Genomic DNA, 16,435 nt, shown 5'->3' with positions numbered 1-16,435 from the left:
TCGGCAGCTGGTGCCCAAGAGAGACCATGCCCTCCTGGATGAGCAGAGCAAGCAGCAGTCCAATGAGCACCTGCGTCGTCAGTTTGCCAGCCAGGCCAACATCGTGGGGCCCTGGATACAGACCAAAATGCAGGTAAGGCCTTGGCGTCTGGGAGCTCCCAGACTGGTGGGTGCGGAGCTAAGTCATACCTCTCGGGGCTTAATTAGCTGTCTTCTCTGCACTGTGCCCGGTATTGGACTTGAGAGCCCAACCATCTGCTTGCAGCCTCTCAAACCTGGAGAGGAAGTGCCACCTAGTGTCAGACGTCTGCATGCAGGGCCTGTGTTACTACAGCAGCGCGAACCCTCTGCCTTGTCTGACCTCTACGCCTGCTACAGAGATCTTCACCCCTCCTGGGCCACTGCAGCTGGTCCACTGTAGTGCTGCTTTGTCCTGATCGTGTGTAAGGGAGGAGGACTCTTGTTCTTGAGGACATCTTGGCATGGAGGCTTCCATACTAGAGCATTGTAGGGTTTGCCTTCAGAGTTATAGCCCTCCTGGAAAACTCCCCAGGTGGATGCTGACTTCGAAAAAGTGTCTGTACAAGTGCTGCTCAGGGACACTCCTCTGTGTAGTCGAGTCCTCCCACTAAGCTCCCATTCAGCGCATTTTGACTTCCATCACAGTTTGAGTGATGCTCATGACCTATGGGATCCTACTGCTAAAAGGCCCCAGTTGTGCCTGGACAGAATAGTCCTGAATGACCCTCATTTTGTATATGGGGCCTTATGTGCTGGAAACAACACATGTGCAGAGTGTGTTCCAGCTCTGCAGGGCCCTCCTCTGAGAAGGGGAGGAACGTGGAAATGGCACCCTGCAGCCAGTGCCTGGGGGAATGGATTCCTGTGGTGGTGGTGATGACAGGAAATGCCCGAGACGACTGGTAAGCAGTCAGCTGGGGTTGGCATAAGGCATCCGGTAATGGTCTTCATGACACTGGTAAGGCTGGAATCCACTAACTTAACGTGCATGCTATGGCCCCATACCGGTGCACAATGCTCAGCAGGAGCATACGCAAGGTTCCTGTGGCATTGGAAGGGTGGATGCTGTAGGAGAAGTGGGAACTGGCTTCTCTCCGTTTTTGTTTCGACTCTTCCTGTTACCTGCATCTCCACCGGCTTGCCTACAAACTCTTTGCTATTGGTGATAGTGGGAAAGGAACCACCTTTGCTTTTGGATGCCAGGGTGAGTTTGCAGGGCCGGCAGAAAAAGGGAATTAGCGAGAACACCAGGGAGCTTATCTGAGAGAGGTCCATTCACAGGGGATCACGGGGGAATGAGGTAATTGCTTTTTTCCCCCATAGATCACACTGTAGCATGGTCCATTGGTTAAGCCCCCAGATTGTCAGTAATTCACTGCTACCTCGGATGAGTCGCTTTCGGTAGATGGGGAGAGTGGATCTATTCTATCAGTGGCTTGCTCGTCAAGCGAAGCGTGGCAAATGCTCCCAAGTGCAGTATGTGCCAGTCCTCTGTGAGGTACAAACTTAGAGGGCCTCAGTGCAGGAAGCAAGCAGTGCTCCTCCAGCTGCTCCTGGCAGCCTAACGAAGGCTTCATAGCATGGGTCCAAGGTGCTGAGAAGAACAGGCGCTCTGATTGCTGCCTCCTGCTGGAATGGAAAACTTGGGGCCGGGCTGGGGTAGAAAGCAGGGTGTTGAGGTGTCTGTAGAGCCCTCAACAGCACTGGGGCTCAGCAAGCATCTGCTAATCCTCCCTGCTCCCATGTCCCATGTGCTACAAGCACATGAGGGTGTGAAGGGACCTCAGGGGGTCACATCTGGTCCAAGCCCCTGCTCAAAGCAGGACCAGCCCCAACTACATCATCCGAGCCAAGGCTTTGTCTACCCGGGTCTTAAAAGAACTCCAGGGATGGAGAGTCCTCCACCTCTCTCGGTAACCTGTTCCAGTGCTTCACCTCCCTCTTAGCGAGAGAGTTTCCCTTGTATCCAATGTCAACTTCCCTTGCTGCAACTTGAGCCCACTGCTTCTTGTTCTGCCATCTGCCCCCGCTGAGAACAGCCCAGCTCCATCCTCTTTGCATCCACCCTGCAGGGAATTGAAGGCTAATATCAAATCCCCGCCCCCCCAATTTTGTCTAGACTAAATAAACCCAGTTCCCTCAGCCTCTCCTCACAAGTCAGGTGCCCCAGCCCCCTATTTTAATCCCATAATGATCCTTCCGCAGGATGTCCTTCCCAACCCGTCTTATTCTGTCCGTCCTTCCTTCCTTCCTCCCTCCTTGGTCCTTCAGAAGTAATCTTAGTAACTAGCTTGAAGGAGGCTCCATCCTGCCTGGCCCTTCTCACAGGCTTGATCGGAACCAGTGAAGCCCTGCATTGATTCTGGGACTGTAACAGCCTCCAAGCAAGGCTCAGCATGCACGGCTCAGCCACTCTGCACAGGGGGCTGAGGCCACTGGACCTCCCTGCCTTCACACGGTCTCTACTTGGACTGCTTATCCCTGGCCTCACTGGCTGATGCTGTTGCCCTCTTCCCCCAGGAGATTGGGCGCATCTCCATTGAGATGAATGGGACGCTGGAGGACCAGTTGAACCACCTCAAGCAGTATGAGCAGAGCATTGTCGACTACAAGCCCAACATCGACCTGCTGGAGCAACAGCACCAACTTATCCAGGAGGCACTGATCTTTGACAACAAGCACACCAACTACACCATGGAGGTAGGTTCTTTGCAGCCCCTTTGGGGCTGACCCGATAGCCAGGGCACCCGAGTTCAGTTTGGGTGGCCACAGCCATGCCTTAGTACCACGTCCTTGTTCCTAAGGAGGTCTGGTTTTGCTTGAAAGGCACCAGCATTGAAGCCCATTCCTGCCTTAATCTGACACAGGTTGCTTGAGCTCATGAGGTCCCTTTCTTTTGGCCTTGAGAGCCCAGTGCTGAAGTGGCTTCAATCCTTGGCCGTGTTAGGTGGCTAGAAGCCCAGGGGCTTCTATAAGTGGCCACCACACCCAAGTCCTCTATGAGATTTATTTAGTGGAGTCTCATGGTGCTTACTTCTCTGACTGCCTCTCTCCCGGGGTCTCCAGCATATCCGTGTTGGCTGGGAGCAGCTCCTCACCACCATTGCCCGAACGATCAATGAGGTGGAGAACCAGATTCTCACCCGCGACGCCAAAGGGATCAGCCAGGAGCAGATGCAGGAGTTCCGGGCTTCCTTCAACCACTTCGATAAGGTAACCGGGTCCACAGCGGGGCTCGAGCCCTGAGGGTGCAGGGGCATTGGTGCTAGCGACAGATGCGTAGATCAGGGTTATCTTACTTACACAGCCTGGGTCTCCTTTCCCTGGGGAATTTGGGTCAAATCGTCCCCACCCCACACGTGCACATTCTGACTGTTGCTGCTTCATCAAGGTGGATCTGCAGACCTCGGGGTAACCCTGAGGGAAAAGCCTTAAGTGTTCCCAAGCGCAGGGCAGATCCCAGCTGTGCAGTGAGATGGAGCTCCTCTGCTGGCAGCTTTCTTGGGAGGCTGCCTTGGGCTGGAAGCAGGAGCCCACAGTCAGCGCCAGCCCAGCTGCCTGTGAGGTAGGAAGCATTGCTGCCTGATTGAATGGGACTTGTTCCAAGGAGCGGCAGTGGCTTCAGAGCCCCCAGCCAACAGACTGGCATGTTAAGCTCCCAGAGTGACATCAAGCAGGAGACCGAGATGAAGTGTCACGTCCTAGAGCAGCTGAAGCCCCGTTGACTTTCAGCGTGAAGCCCCACGTGGGCTTTGGGAGGTATTCCCCGAGGTCCAGCATCAAGCACTCTTCCCAGTCTGCGTGTCTGCCATCTCCAGAGCACTCTCACTTGGAAGGGCTCCTGTCAGCCCGGGTGCATGTTGCAGCCCGTGGTGGGTCCTGGCCATCTGTAGGCAGACCTGTTCAGAAACCTGCTGAGCTTCCTGCACCCGTCATGGAAGCTCCTTGATGAATGAGCTTCTGAAGCAGGCAGGCAGCAGCTAGGCCTTGCAGATTCTTAGCTCCGGTCTCTCTCCACAGCAGCGAGCCACTTGGGGTCCAACTAACTGTGTCTTCTCCCTCCTCCCCTCCCCTTTCACGTGCACGTTGTTCCTCCCTGTCCCCACCGCGACGTGCGTGCTGTCGTCTCTGTGACTCCTGGTGCGGCCGCCTCGCCATGCTGCGGTTTCCCCCTTCCACCCTGCATGCTGTGTGGTTCCCTGCCGGCAGGACCATGGCGGTTCCCTGGGACCAGAGGAGTTCAAAGCCTGCCTCATCAGCTTGGGATACGATGTGGAAAATGACAGACAGGTACCGAGCGTCCTCGCTGTGCAGCCTGCCACTGATAACGCAATTAACCCGATTTCCTTTCTCTCTTCCGTCACCCCATTCTTTGCTCCCCTTCCCTGCGCTCCACCCATTGTCTTGTGCTCGTGTTCAATCTTGATTTTGATCTCTGCTTTCCTCCTCTCCTGCTCACGTCTTGGCAACTTCCAAAATACTTTCTTAACTGAACTTCTCTCTGCCTCTCTTCTCTCCCCTGGGGGGACCCTTCTGTCTCTCCCCTTCTCTTCCTGTCTTTGCATGCACCGTTCATCCGTGCCCCTCGGGGCTGGCCCTCTCCTCCTCCTCCTCCTCCTCCTCCTCCTGTCATCCTCTTGGAATAGAAGCGCACAGGCAGCATGGACACGGATGACTTCCGGGCTCTCCTTATCTCCACAGGATACAGTCTGGTATGCTATCTGCTATTGTCCCCCTTTTTTTCTCCCCCTTTTCTCTTACCATCTCCTTTTTTTTTAATAGCACTGCTTGATGTTTTCTGTGCCAATGCTTAGCTGTCACTGTCGTTGGGGGGGAAATGTGACATTTTGGTAGAATATCACTGCACAGAGCCAAGGCTCCGTTCTTGGCCCTCGGAGTCTCATCTGTGATGCATGATTTGACTTCTTCGTTGGAACCCATCTGAGCCTCGTGCACAGACCTGGAAGCTCAGTCTCTTTTTGAGAGCTTAATTTCTGGTGGAAGGGCCTGGCTGGCTTTCCGGTCTTGGGGAAAGCCCTCTTGTATGCAGCGGCTCTCGGCTCAGGGAGCATCTGGGAATGGAGGTGGCAACCCCTGTGAAGCTTTGTCGCTCTTGGGGTTAGCCTGTGCTGAGAAGAGATGATGTTCCCCCACTTCTGGTGCACTAAGTGTGACTCTTCTCCACAGTGTGGGCTTGGCCAGACTTTGGGCGCCAAGCTGGAAAGGAGCTTTGGCCTAGGCCCTTTCTGTGGGGTAGGGGAGGCAACAGCACTGTCTGACCTTCCTACGTAAGGGGTGAGCATGCTGCCAGCCCACAGCGTGGAACTGCTTGTCCTTCAGCCATCCCTTGCCCAGGAGGGTAAAATCTATCTTAGACAATGAGGACATCTGCCTCCTGGCCCAGTGCATGGTGCGAGGCAGCCTTCACTTCTCCAATGGTCTTCCCCAGCAGCTGAGCTATGAGGCAGCTATCCCCTCTTCTCAAGTGGCTTTGAGGGCTGTGCTTGCTTCCAGAAACTGATACTTAAAGTGTCTCTCCTCTGTTCCTGGCAGGGAGATGCCGAGTTCAACCGGATAATGAGCCTGGTGGATCCCAACAACAGCGGGATTGTGACCTTCCAGGCCTTCATCGACTTCATGTCCCGGGAGACGACCGACACAGACACAGCCGACCAGGTCATTGCCTCCTTCAAGGTCCTGGCTGGAGATAAGGTGAGCTGTGGCTGGGAGCCTGCTGGCAGCACACACTGCCATGCCCTGGCTTTTCTTGTGCTCTCCTGTTCCCTACTGTAGTGTGCGAGAGCAGAGAAGCAGGTAATTGTGTTACCGGGGGGGCAGCGCAGCACTGTTTCGGGGAAGGCTGGCCGTCGGATTTGGGCCAAGAGCACCATTACCTGTCACAGTGTAAACAGGGATTCCCCTCGTGCTGTTGTGTTCGGGGGCTGTCGGAGTCAGCAGAAGCAAACTTGATAGGCAGCTCCAGTGACCACGTCTCTGGGGCTGGTTACCTGATGTGGTCCAGCTAGAGTGCACTTAGACTTTCCTGTCTGCACACGTGCTGGAAAGCTACAGAAGCAGGGGGAGAGAAAGGGCTGGAAGGAGATGTAACATCAGCTATGGAAGCATGTCAGAAGGCGATTTTGCTAGATGACAGGAGAGGAGCTGCAGAGGAAGGAGCTGTTGTATCCAGGGGGAGCGTGAGTGAAAAGACAGAAGAGGCAGGCACTAAGGGAGCAGAGAGAAGCTGGTCCATAGTCAGAGCACAACCCACGTTTTAAAGGCAAGGAAGGCAGCTTTGACTCGGATCCTGACACGTGCAGGCAGCCAGTGGAGCAGAGAGGCAGGGCGGCCCAATCCATCGCTTCTGCAGTCTGCTTTAAAGCTAGCGAGAGGACTTCGGCAGGGACAGTCTTCAGCTTGTCTGTGCGCAGGATGGGCTGGCACTGCTTCGCTTCCCGAGGCTTCTGGCTCGGAGCCTAGAGTAAGACAGCTGCTGAGGCTTAGCCAGGGCTACTGCACACACGCTCAAGGAGTGTTTCTCCTCTTCTGCCCCAGAACTACATCACAGCAGAGGAGCTGAGACGGGAGCTGCCCCCGGACCAAGCGGAGTACTGCATCGCCCGCATGGCACCTTACCAGGGCCCTGACGCCATCCCCGGGGCCCTCGACTACAAGTCCTTCTCCACGGCACTGTACGGCGAGAGCGACCTGTGAGGTGGTGGCGGCTGCAGCAAGCGCTGGCGCTTTGTTAGGAGCGAAGGCCTGATTCTGTGCTCTGCATCCTCACACACACACGTGCACACCCCCCCCACACACATGCATGCACATGTGTGTGCACACATGGGCGTGCGCGCATGCCCGCCCCCTCCCACACATACACACACCCTGTCCCTCGGTAACAGGATCTCTTCTCCGCTCCTCTCCTCCAGAGGACAGACAGTCACATTCACACGGGGCGATCCTGGGAACTATCTCACATTCCGGTTGTTACTGCATCTTATATGAACCATGTACCTATGCAATGATTTTTTTTTCCCCCACTTTGCTCTGTTAAACATGGAGAGGGGTTTGGGGGTGGCTTAAAACAGGCTTTTCTTTTTTTTTTTTTTCTAATTTCCTCACATTTAGTTGCTTTGGGGTTTCTTGGCAAAGGGAAAGGGGGAGGGAAATCTGGAAGTGAACAAGCAGCTCTGGTTCAGAGGGTTATTTTTTTTAAATATATCCCATTCTATTTTTTCAACTGAGCTGAAAAGAGAAGAAAAAAACAAATCTGCTGTTGATTGGCATGTCTTGAAGTGGAGCCTGTCTCCTTTCTCCCGTCTCTCTGCCCTCCTGTCTGTGTAGCAGAAGTCGTCACCAGTCTGTATCATTCCCCACCCCCCCTGGCAGCAGCCACAGGAAGAGCATTCTTTTTTCTATCTGGATCTGCTTTGTTTTTACCTAACCTTGCTTCGACACGCGCCACGTTCCCAATCCTGTCTCTTCCTCTTCCCCTTAGTTCTGATACTAATGAGCGTGTCCGGCAGACCTCCAGCTGGCTGGGTGGAGTTTGGGGTGCAGTGCAGATAAATGACATTTTGGATTAACGATGGTTTACCCTGCTCCCAGATCCCCTCCCCACCCAGACAGAGCGTATGCGTTAGACCAGAGCGCTGGGCTTTTAACATGGTCTGTTCCCTTTTCACGGTTCCTTGGGGACCACATCCTCGGGCACTGCAGGTGGAAGTGTGCCCTGTTCTGGGAGCCGTTAATGTAGGAGCTCCCTCCTGCGTCCTAAAGGATTTTGACTCCTGGACGTCTTGAGCTGTCATCTCCCCAGCTCATCATGTAACTGACTTTTTCTCCTTTGGTGCTCAGTGTTTGTGGATCTTGGGACAGTCCTCAAATTCCTGTCGCACAGGCCGAACTAGCTAAGATCTCGAGGCAGAGAACTCCGTGCCTTTCTCTGGGAAATCTTGCGTGGTGGCTTTTTATTACCTGACAAGAACTAAGCAATAAGCGCTATCAGGGGGAAAACCTGCCTATCGCTGCACTGTCATCCTGTTTGCATCATTTGTGCTCAAGCGAGGTCTGTGGCTGTCGTGAGTGGGAGAGGCCTCATGGGCTGCGAGGTGGGTTTCAGGTTCTGAACCAGGTGGGAGTTGAAAAAGGAGTGACTTTTTTTTATATATATAATATTCACCTGGCTCAACCTTGCTCACCAATGCGCCACCATCAAGCTTTGCCCCAAGCCGTAGCATTATCATGGCAGTGCTGACACACGTGTTGAAGGTCACGTGACTTTTAGCGCAGGTTTTACAAATCGGGCAGGGCACACCTGGCTTGGGTTTGTGGTTAGCTTTCTCCTTCTCTGGGTTCCTTGCTCTTCAGGTTTCTTTAATGCACCAGACTGAGTTTGAGGCTCATTCCAGCGGGGGGGATGATCAAACTTTGGTTTGGAAAGCAGGCCTGTGCTGTTGTCTGCTCTCATTCTCATTAGCTCTCAGCTCTCCATTAGGTGACACCAGGTGCAGCTGTTGGATCTCCATTGCACATGTCGATTGACTTCTATAACAAAAGGAAATGACGGGACCGGGCAGTGAAGCTCACTCTGCTCCGTGCATGTTAGACACTGGGTGCTAATAAACTGTGCTCTGTAGGCGCAACCCCCAAACGGCTTCACTGGGTTAGGGATTTCGGGCTTTCTGGAGAGGGGAAGGTCATCTTTCAGCATCCTCTATACCAGCAGCCTTAAGCTATGCAGCAAAGCAGGTGAACCTGGGCATTCAGTCAGAGGGAAAGCCAGGAACGCGAAGCATATAGGAAACGGGGTTCAGAGGCTCTGCAACCACGGCATCTTCCCTGAAGAGCAGAAACGCTCGTGCACCCATCTGTGCGCCACGTATCAGAGCAAACGCCCTCACCAGTTCACTCCTGGCACATGCTTTCTCAACCGTCTTGGAGCAGGTTTTATCTGAGGACCAAAAAAAACCTTTGTTTGAAACTTAAAAAAAAAAAAAAGTTTTTTCAGAGGGTTCCTATTTACTTTATTAACTTACGGATTTATTATATAAATATATATTCACCTAGCATCGTATATTGCAGTTTTTCTTCTGTCATGTAATTAAAATATTGCTGATTATTGTAACAATGGAAACTGTAACATTCCACGGCTTTGTCATTCATCCCCCCCACCTCCCTCCTCATCGCACCCCTTCCTCACTCTTCTGTCCTGGGAGATCGTTAGTGTCATGGGAGCATTTTGTGTTTGCTACTGAAGATCCTTCAGCATCTAGGGGGATGGGAACGTCAGCAGGTAGACACCAATAGGAAGTAGTCAGCTTTATCTGCCTCTTCATAAGTATGTTCTAAATTTTTTTGAGGTTTCTGGGAAACCAGCCCTCCTGCCCCTTGGGACAGGACAATAAAACATGTAATATTTTTAAGGGTGATCACATGCATCTTTTTCTCTTCTTGGGTTCAGCTGAAACCTCTGGTTGGTCTCTGGTTCCTTGTCTGCACCATTAAAACCGAGCCTTTTCACGTTCCTAAAGGAATTTTGGACTGAAACTGGTTGAATCCTGTGACCAGCGGCCGTCCCTCCTAAGTCCAAGACGCTTACGTGAGGAGCAGGGTAAAAATGTAGATGGAGTGGAGAACACTACCCTGTGCACCACGGGTCCTCCTGAGCCTTGGGGCCTGTCACCAGTTCTCTAGGACAGTGGTTTCCACCCTTTGGTCCGTGGCTCTTGGGGGGGGTCCTCAGGCCATGTCTGAGGGGTCTGTGAAAGATGATTGTGATCAATCAGAAGTGTGTGAAGACCCACAGTTACAACTGAGAGGGGTCAGCACTTCCATTTGAGATTTTTGGGGGTCTGCAAATGAAAAAAAGGTTGAAAAGCACTGCTCCAGCAAACGGCATGCAGGAGTGGTCTACCATAGCCTCCGTCTGCTTCTGACTGCCCAGTCTGAGCGGGCAGGTGCTCATTTCCAGTTGGGTCGACTGGGGGCGTTTGGGACGCATTCAGGGTGGGACTTGGGCAGACTCCTTTGGAGATGTGATGAAATGCCCAAGCCGTGGGGAGAAATCCATGTTGCACTTGGTTGGTGTATTGATCAGCACATTGCCCACAACGTGAGCAGAGCTGGCCAGGCCCAAAACGCTTGTGGTTAGAGGGATTGCCCCAAAAGGAGAAGCCCTGGCGTTCTGGGCCCTCCTGATCTGGAGGGGACTCCAACCCACTTGTCCTACTTCCCAGAGTGCCTTTATCACCAGACGGCCAAAGAGGCGTCAGCCCTAGGGGGGAGTTTGCCCCTGTGCTGCTGCTGTTTCCACTCCTAGAGGATCATTAGCCATAAAAACGCAGGCAGCCAGCAGGAGCCGCTGCTTCTTTTAGCTCCATTGCATCAAATATCCAGGCAATGTATACTGTTGCGGGTGATCTGGCTGATTAAATCCTTCCATGCATGTGTGTGCATGCTTTCCCGTTGGATGATATCCCCAGAGCTGAGCAGAGCCAAATCCCTTGTGAAAGCATGACTTGGCAGAGTTATTTTTTAACTCCCGTGTCATCTGAGCTAACTGTTTCCTACTGGAATTGAAGGTATTTAGGGATCAACCAACTTGGTTCTTCTTGTTCGTTAATTTAAGTGTGTGTTGCGTGTCTGTCTTTAAACTCTGAGCACAGGATCGGTTGGTTCGCTTTGAAAAGCTACACATCCTTTAGCAAGACAGGGCACTAAGTGCAGAGGTCTGTGTAGTTATGCTGAGATCCACATTGAGTTAAATGTGGAGCTTGGTTCGGACTCTTCAGGCTTGTTCTCCGAAGGAGTTATCCACCAGGTATCATAGAATCATAGAAAATGAGGGTGGGAAGAGACCTCAGGAGGTCACATCTAGTCCAGTGGTTCTCGACCTTTTTTGTACCAGGGCCCATTTGTATACATCAGTGGCCAGTCCCGACCAGTAAATAGTTTAAATAGAAAACAGTGTGTGGGGTGGCTGGGGGCGAGGGGAGCATGGGAGGTGCCAAGCAGCCCCTTGCAGGCTGGAACTTGGCCAGCCTGCAAGGGAAAATCCATCGTTTCTTGCATTTTTTCTCCTTTTTAAACGAGGATCAATCCATTTGAAAAGTTTGTTATCGACCCTTTCATAGATTCATAGATGTTAGGGTCGGAAGGGACCTCAATAGATCATCGAGTCCAACCCCCTGCATAGGCAGGAAAGAGGGCTGGGGCTAGATGACCCCCGCTTGATGCCGGTCTAACATTCTCTTGAAGAACTCTAACCTCCTCTTGAAGACCCCCAGGGTAGGGGAGAGCACCACCTCCCTTGGGAGCCCGTTCCAGACCTTGGCCACTCGAACTGTGAAGAAGTTCCTCCTACTGTCCAATCTAAATCTGCTCTCTGCTAGCTTGTGGCCATTATTTCTTGTAACACCCAGGGGCGCTTGGTGAGTAAAACCTCACCAATTCCCTTCTGTGCCCCCGTGATGAACTTACAGGCAGCCACAAGGTCGCCTCTCAGCCTTCTCTTGCGGAGGCTGAAAAGGTCCAGGTTCTCTAGTCTCTCCTCGTAGGGCTTGGTCTGCAGGCCCTTGACCATACGAGTGGCCCTAATATATTCTTGCAACCCACCATACGAGTGGCCCTTCATATATTCTTGCAACCCACTTTTGGGTCACAGCCGTGGGTTGAGGAACGCTGCTTTAGTTCATCCCCCTGCTTAAAGCAGGACCACCCCAACTAGGTCATCCCAGGTAAGTGCAAGTATAGACACTCAGGCTCTCCATGTTCACAACATCTCCCTTCCGGCTGGGCTGCATTTCTCTGGTTTCGGCCTTGGGCTGCTGAAACTTGTTCTCCTTTTATCCACTGGATTTGGGCCCTTAGCTAGTGAATTTCCTCCCCATGGAGGCTCTTGGAAACCGTGGGCGCATATACACATTCACTAATGTGCAGCGCTTACTGCGCATTTAATTTAGTACTAAATAAATGTGCAGTATCTGGAGTTACTGTGCAGTAGTGCTGGTGAACGCCCTTTTTAGTGATGCTGCTGCACAGTAGCGTATTAGCACTGTTCATGCTGTAACATGTTACTGTGCAGTATTATTAGGCTACTGTGTAGTCAGCGTCTTGTGTAGATGCGACCCATGAAATCAAGTTGACTGCTAGGCAAGGAAGGGAATTTTATACGTACCAAGTGAAAATATGTATCCGTCTTTGGTATGACCTGTTTAATTGCAGCAGTGATGTAACTTTATTTTTAAAAATGATACGCTTTCAACCGAGATGTCAGACCTTCACTACTTACGTACTGGGAGGTGGATAAAATAACTGTTTATGACATCGTACTGACCTGTGCTTGGTATCCCCTCCCACGTAATCCTCTAATTACACTTAGCTGCTCCTGTTGTTAGTAACTGAGAAAACACACCTGTTTTGGCTCTGATCTGGTGTTCTGAAGAAGTGATCTTCAGCTTACGAAAGCTTGTGCGCTCTATGTTTTATACACATATATTAAATAGCTCGTGCGCTCTATATTTTATACACGTGCATAAAATAGCTCGTGAGCTCTATATTTTATACATGTGCATAAAATAGCTTGTGCGCTCTATATTTTATACCCTACAGATCTGTCAGGCGTGTGTGTGTGTGTGTGTGTGTGTGTGTGAAGTATCGAATCTAGTTTGGTTAGTCTCTAAGGTGCAAATCTATCCCGCCCTCTACTTCACACCAACATGGTTAACTACTTCTTGGTGTCTCTGATATATCAGCCACCTTGTGATGTAGCAGAGTGGTTCTCAACCTCTCTTGTACCAGGACCCAACTGTAAACATTGATGGTCAGCCCTGACCTAGTAAATAGTTTAAGTAGAAAACTGCCCCCAGCTCCCCAGTGTGTGGGGCAGGGGGTGGCTGTGTGGGGTGGGGTTTCCCACATTTTTTTCCTTTTAAAGGAAAATCCATTTTTAAAGTTGGATCCTTTTTTTTAAAGTTTGTTCATGACCTTTCATATATTCTTGTGACCCCCCCCCCCCTTTTGGGTTGAGAGAAGCTGATTAGCCTATCAAGGATCAACAAACTGACACTGCTTCAGAAAGCCTTAATCTTTTAGTTGTGCAGGTGTACTTGTGTGTGATATTCTTGGGCTCGAGGGAACACCATGCCAACCTTGCAGAGCTGATGTGGGTTTTGAAACTGGCTGTACCACTCAGCTGCCTTTGATATGAAGTGCCTGGATGATTGACTTGAAGATACAGCTCCCAGCTTGTGTCTTAGCTTCATAGATGAGGGTGTGAGGAGGTCACCTCTAGTCCAACCCTGTGCTCAAAGCAGGGACCAGCCCCAAGTAGTTCATCCCAGCCTAGGCTTTGTCCAGCTGGGTCTTAAAAAATCTCCAAGAATAGAGAGTGCACCACCTCTCTGGGTAACCTGTTTCACGTGTCGCTTGGCGAGAGATGATACTGCAGCTGCTGCTGGAAAATATGGAAAACTCTTTGACATGGATGATAAGAGAAAGAAGAGTTGGGTTTGGCCACCTTATGAAACATCCTAGTGCGAAGCATTGTGTTAGCCAAGGAAGAATAAATGGAAAGAGACTACATGAGAGTCTGTACATATGTCATTTTGTATCCCAAATAGCACAGCGTTGTTGGATCCCAACTACTTTTCTGCCAGAATGGAGCGGGTCTGTTGCAGGAAATGGTGTAGATGTGTTGAGGTGTGGGCATCACTTAAAATGGAAGAAATCTAGGTTGCGGTGGTGAGGGTTTTGAGTAATTCACTTTGAAAACGTTGTCTGACCCCAAAACTTTGACAGGCACTTCTTAATTGACCCCCTTGCCAAGGGCCAGGGTTCATTCACACTACTTCCTTCTAGAGAGTAAAGGACTCGAGCCAGAAGTAAAGGCTCACTTCAGCACTACCAGCCCCCAGTTGGCTCGCTGGGACAAGGGCAGCAGGCACCCACCTGAAGTACTAACTCCTTATTCTCCACCAATACCCAGAGAGGGAAGACGAGCAACCAAAACCAATGTCTGTTGTCTTGGACTGGAGCTGTCAGCCCTCCTCCAAGTGAGATACCACGGTCTCAAGTCAGGCCATCCATAAAATGAGGAACATGTCGTCTGTGATCCCACCAGTGGGAATTTTGACTTCGGTTACTCGCAGAGACCTGGAAAAAGGAGTGTGTAGTTATATAGCTAAAGACTACATCACTCTGCCTGAGCAGGGGCCTGGTGTGAAGCTGGAGAAGCCAGAACGTCCTTCTTCAGGTATATAGGGAGTAAAATGAAGGCACAGGGTAGCATAGGACCCCCACAGGACAAACTAGGGCAATTAGTGACAGTTGGGGGTGGGCAAGGCTGAGCTCTTCAATGAGTTTTTTTTGCTTGTCTGTATTCCTGAACACGGAGCAAAACAAATCTCCCAATTGGGTCATAGACGGGCACAAAAAGGACACCATCCCACTAACTGTTAGTGCCGACTTGGTGAAGAGGCGCTTGGAAGGACTGGATGTGTTTGTCATCAGGCCCAGATGATCTTCATCCAAGGGTGCTGAAGGAATTGGCCAGTGTCATAGCAGAGCTGCTGGCACGGCTGTTTGAGCACTCGTGGCGCTTGGGTTAGGTCCCAAAGCACTGGAAAAGGGCCAGTGTGGTCCCTATTTTCAAGAAGGGCTGGAAGGAGGATCCGGGTAACTTTAGACTGGTTAGTCTCACCTCTATCCTTGGGAAAACCGTTGAAAAAATTATTAAGGATCACATTTTTGGGAGTCCAGCAGGCAAAATAATGCTGAAGGGATTCATAGCAGGTAGATCCTGTCTAACTAACCTTGTTTCTTTCTGTGACGAGGTCACAAAATGCTTAGATGCAGGAGTCGAGGTAGATGTCATGTACTTGGGTTTTAAAAAGGCCTTTGATACGGTATCTCATTGTAGTCTCATAAACAAACTGAGTGGCTGGGCAAGATGGTTTCCTTGGCAGGTGGGGGGCGAACTTAAGGGTCGTACCCAGAGTGGTGGTAGACGGGTCGGTATCGACCTGGGAAGATGTGGGCAGTGGAGTCCCACAAGGCTCGGTCCTTGAACCTGTGCTGTTCAGTGTCTTCATCGGTGACTTGGATGGGGGTGTGGAGAGCATTCTGTCCAAATTCACAGATAATACCAAAATATGGGGTAAAGTTAACACACTAGAGGGTAGGGAGCGAATCCAGATGGGTCTGGGCAGGTTGGAAAAGTGGGCAGAACGGAATAGGATGCAGTGCAACAAAAACAAGTGCAAAGTGCTGCACCTGGGAAGAAGGAATCCCCACCACACTTAGGCTGGGGGATGACCTCAGTAACATGGCAGCAGAAAGGCAGAAAGTCCAGATCTTGGAGTCATTGTTGACGTCAAGATGAACGGGAGTCATCGATGTGACGAAGTGATCAATAAGGCTAACCTCGCTTTATCATGCATTAGCAGGTGCATGATGAACAGGTCCAGGGAGGCGATACTCCCCCTCTGTGCAGCACTGGTCAGGCCGCAGTTGGAGTACTGCGTCCAGTTTTGGACACCGCACTTCAAGAGGGATGTGGATAACTTAGAGAGGGTCCAGAGGAGGCCACTTGTATGGTTAGGGGCCTGCGAGCAAAGCCCTGCGAGGAGAGATTGAGGGCCCTGGATCTCTTCGGCCTCCACAAGAGAAGGCTGAGAGGTGATCTCGTGGCTGCCTACAAATTAATCGGGGGGTGGGGGGGGACAGTAAGGCATAGGAGATGCTCTGTTCACCAGGGCACCCCTTGGAGTAACTAGGAACAATGGCCACAAGCTGACGGAGAGCAGATTCGGATTAGACGTCAGGAAGAACTTTACGATAAGGGTTGCAGAATCTGGACTGGACTCCCAAGGGAGGTGGTGCTCTCTCCTACCTTGGGGGTCTTTAAGAGGAGGCTGGACATGCACCTGGCTGGGGTCGTCTGACCCAGCGCTCTTTCCTGCCCTGGGGCAGGGGGTCGGACTCGATCTACTGAGGTCCCTTCCGACCCAAACATCTGCGAGAACTGTTTGTACCTTTTGCGTGCCCAACTCTGCAGACTTAAGGCCCTTTTAGGGTTGTTCTGCATGTATCTTCTTAGCTTTTGGGGAAAAAAAGGAAATGTTTAAAAAAGAGGAGTTCACTGTGTGGCATTACCGTGGTCTCCAGCAGGAGGTAGCAGCTGCTCCTGGGACCAGGCCTCTCCCAGCCTATTTCCACAATGGGACGGAGGCATGTGGTAGGGATATGCCTTCATATTTAGCGGTGAATATGAATAGTTTTAAGAACCACACATGGAGCAGCATCTCAATCTCCACCCATCCTCTGCTCATGGTAGGCTAAGGGTCAGGGAGAGCTAGACTGGAGGCCAGTAGTGCCAAAAGATGGGGGATGACCTAATGCTTCCCTGGACTGA

General features: G+C 51.4%; 1 protein-coding gene across 3 annotated transcripts in view; it reads left to right on the top strand.

Annotated features, from left to right (window-relative positions):
- ACTN4 (actinin alpha 4) overlaps nt 1-9,443 on the top strand; it is a 68,525-nt gene extending 59,082 nt beyond the window's left edge. For all 3 annotated transcript variants that reach the window (XM_025213038.1, XM_025213037.1, XM_025213039.1), the window contains exons 16-21: nt 1-133; nt 2,542-2,721; nt 3,088-3,234; nt 4,231-4,311; nt 5,575-5,733; nt 6,577-9,443. In XM_025213038.1, coding sequence (XP_025068823.1) covers nt 1-133; nt 2,542-2,721; nt 3,088-3,234; nt 4,231-4,311; nt 5,575-5,733; nt 6,577-6,735 — 859 coding nt within the window. In that variant the 3' untranslated portion in view covers nt 6,736-9,443. The remainder of the gene's footprint in view (nt 134-2,541; nt 2,722-3,087; nt 3,235-4,230; nt 4,312-5,574; nt 5,734-6,576) is intronic.
- The last annotated feature ends 6,992 nt before the right edge of the window (nt 9,444-16,435 follow it).

The sequence above is a fragment of the Alligator sinensis genome, unplaced genomic scaffold (assembly GCF_000455745.1).
Source record: "Alligator sinensis unplaced genomic scaffold, ASM45574v1 scaffold1667_1, whole genome shotgun sequence".
Lineage (NCBI taxonomy): Eukaryota > Metazoa > Chordata > Crocodylia > Alligatoridae > Alligator > Alligator sinensis.
The sequence above is the reverse complement of the archived record's forward strand: the minus strand, read 5'-3'. Positions and strand labels throughout refer to the sequence as shown.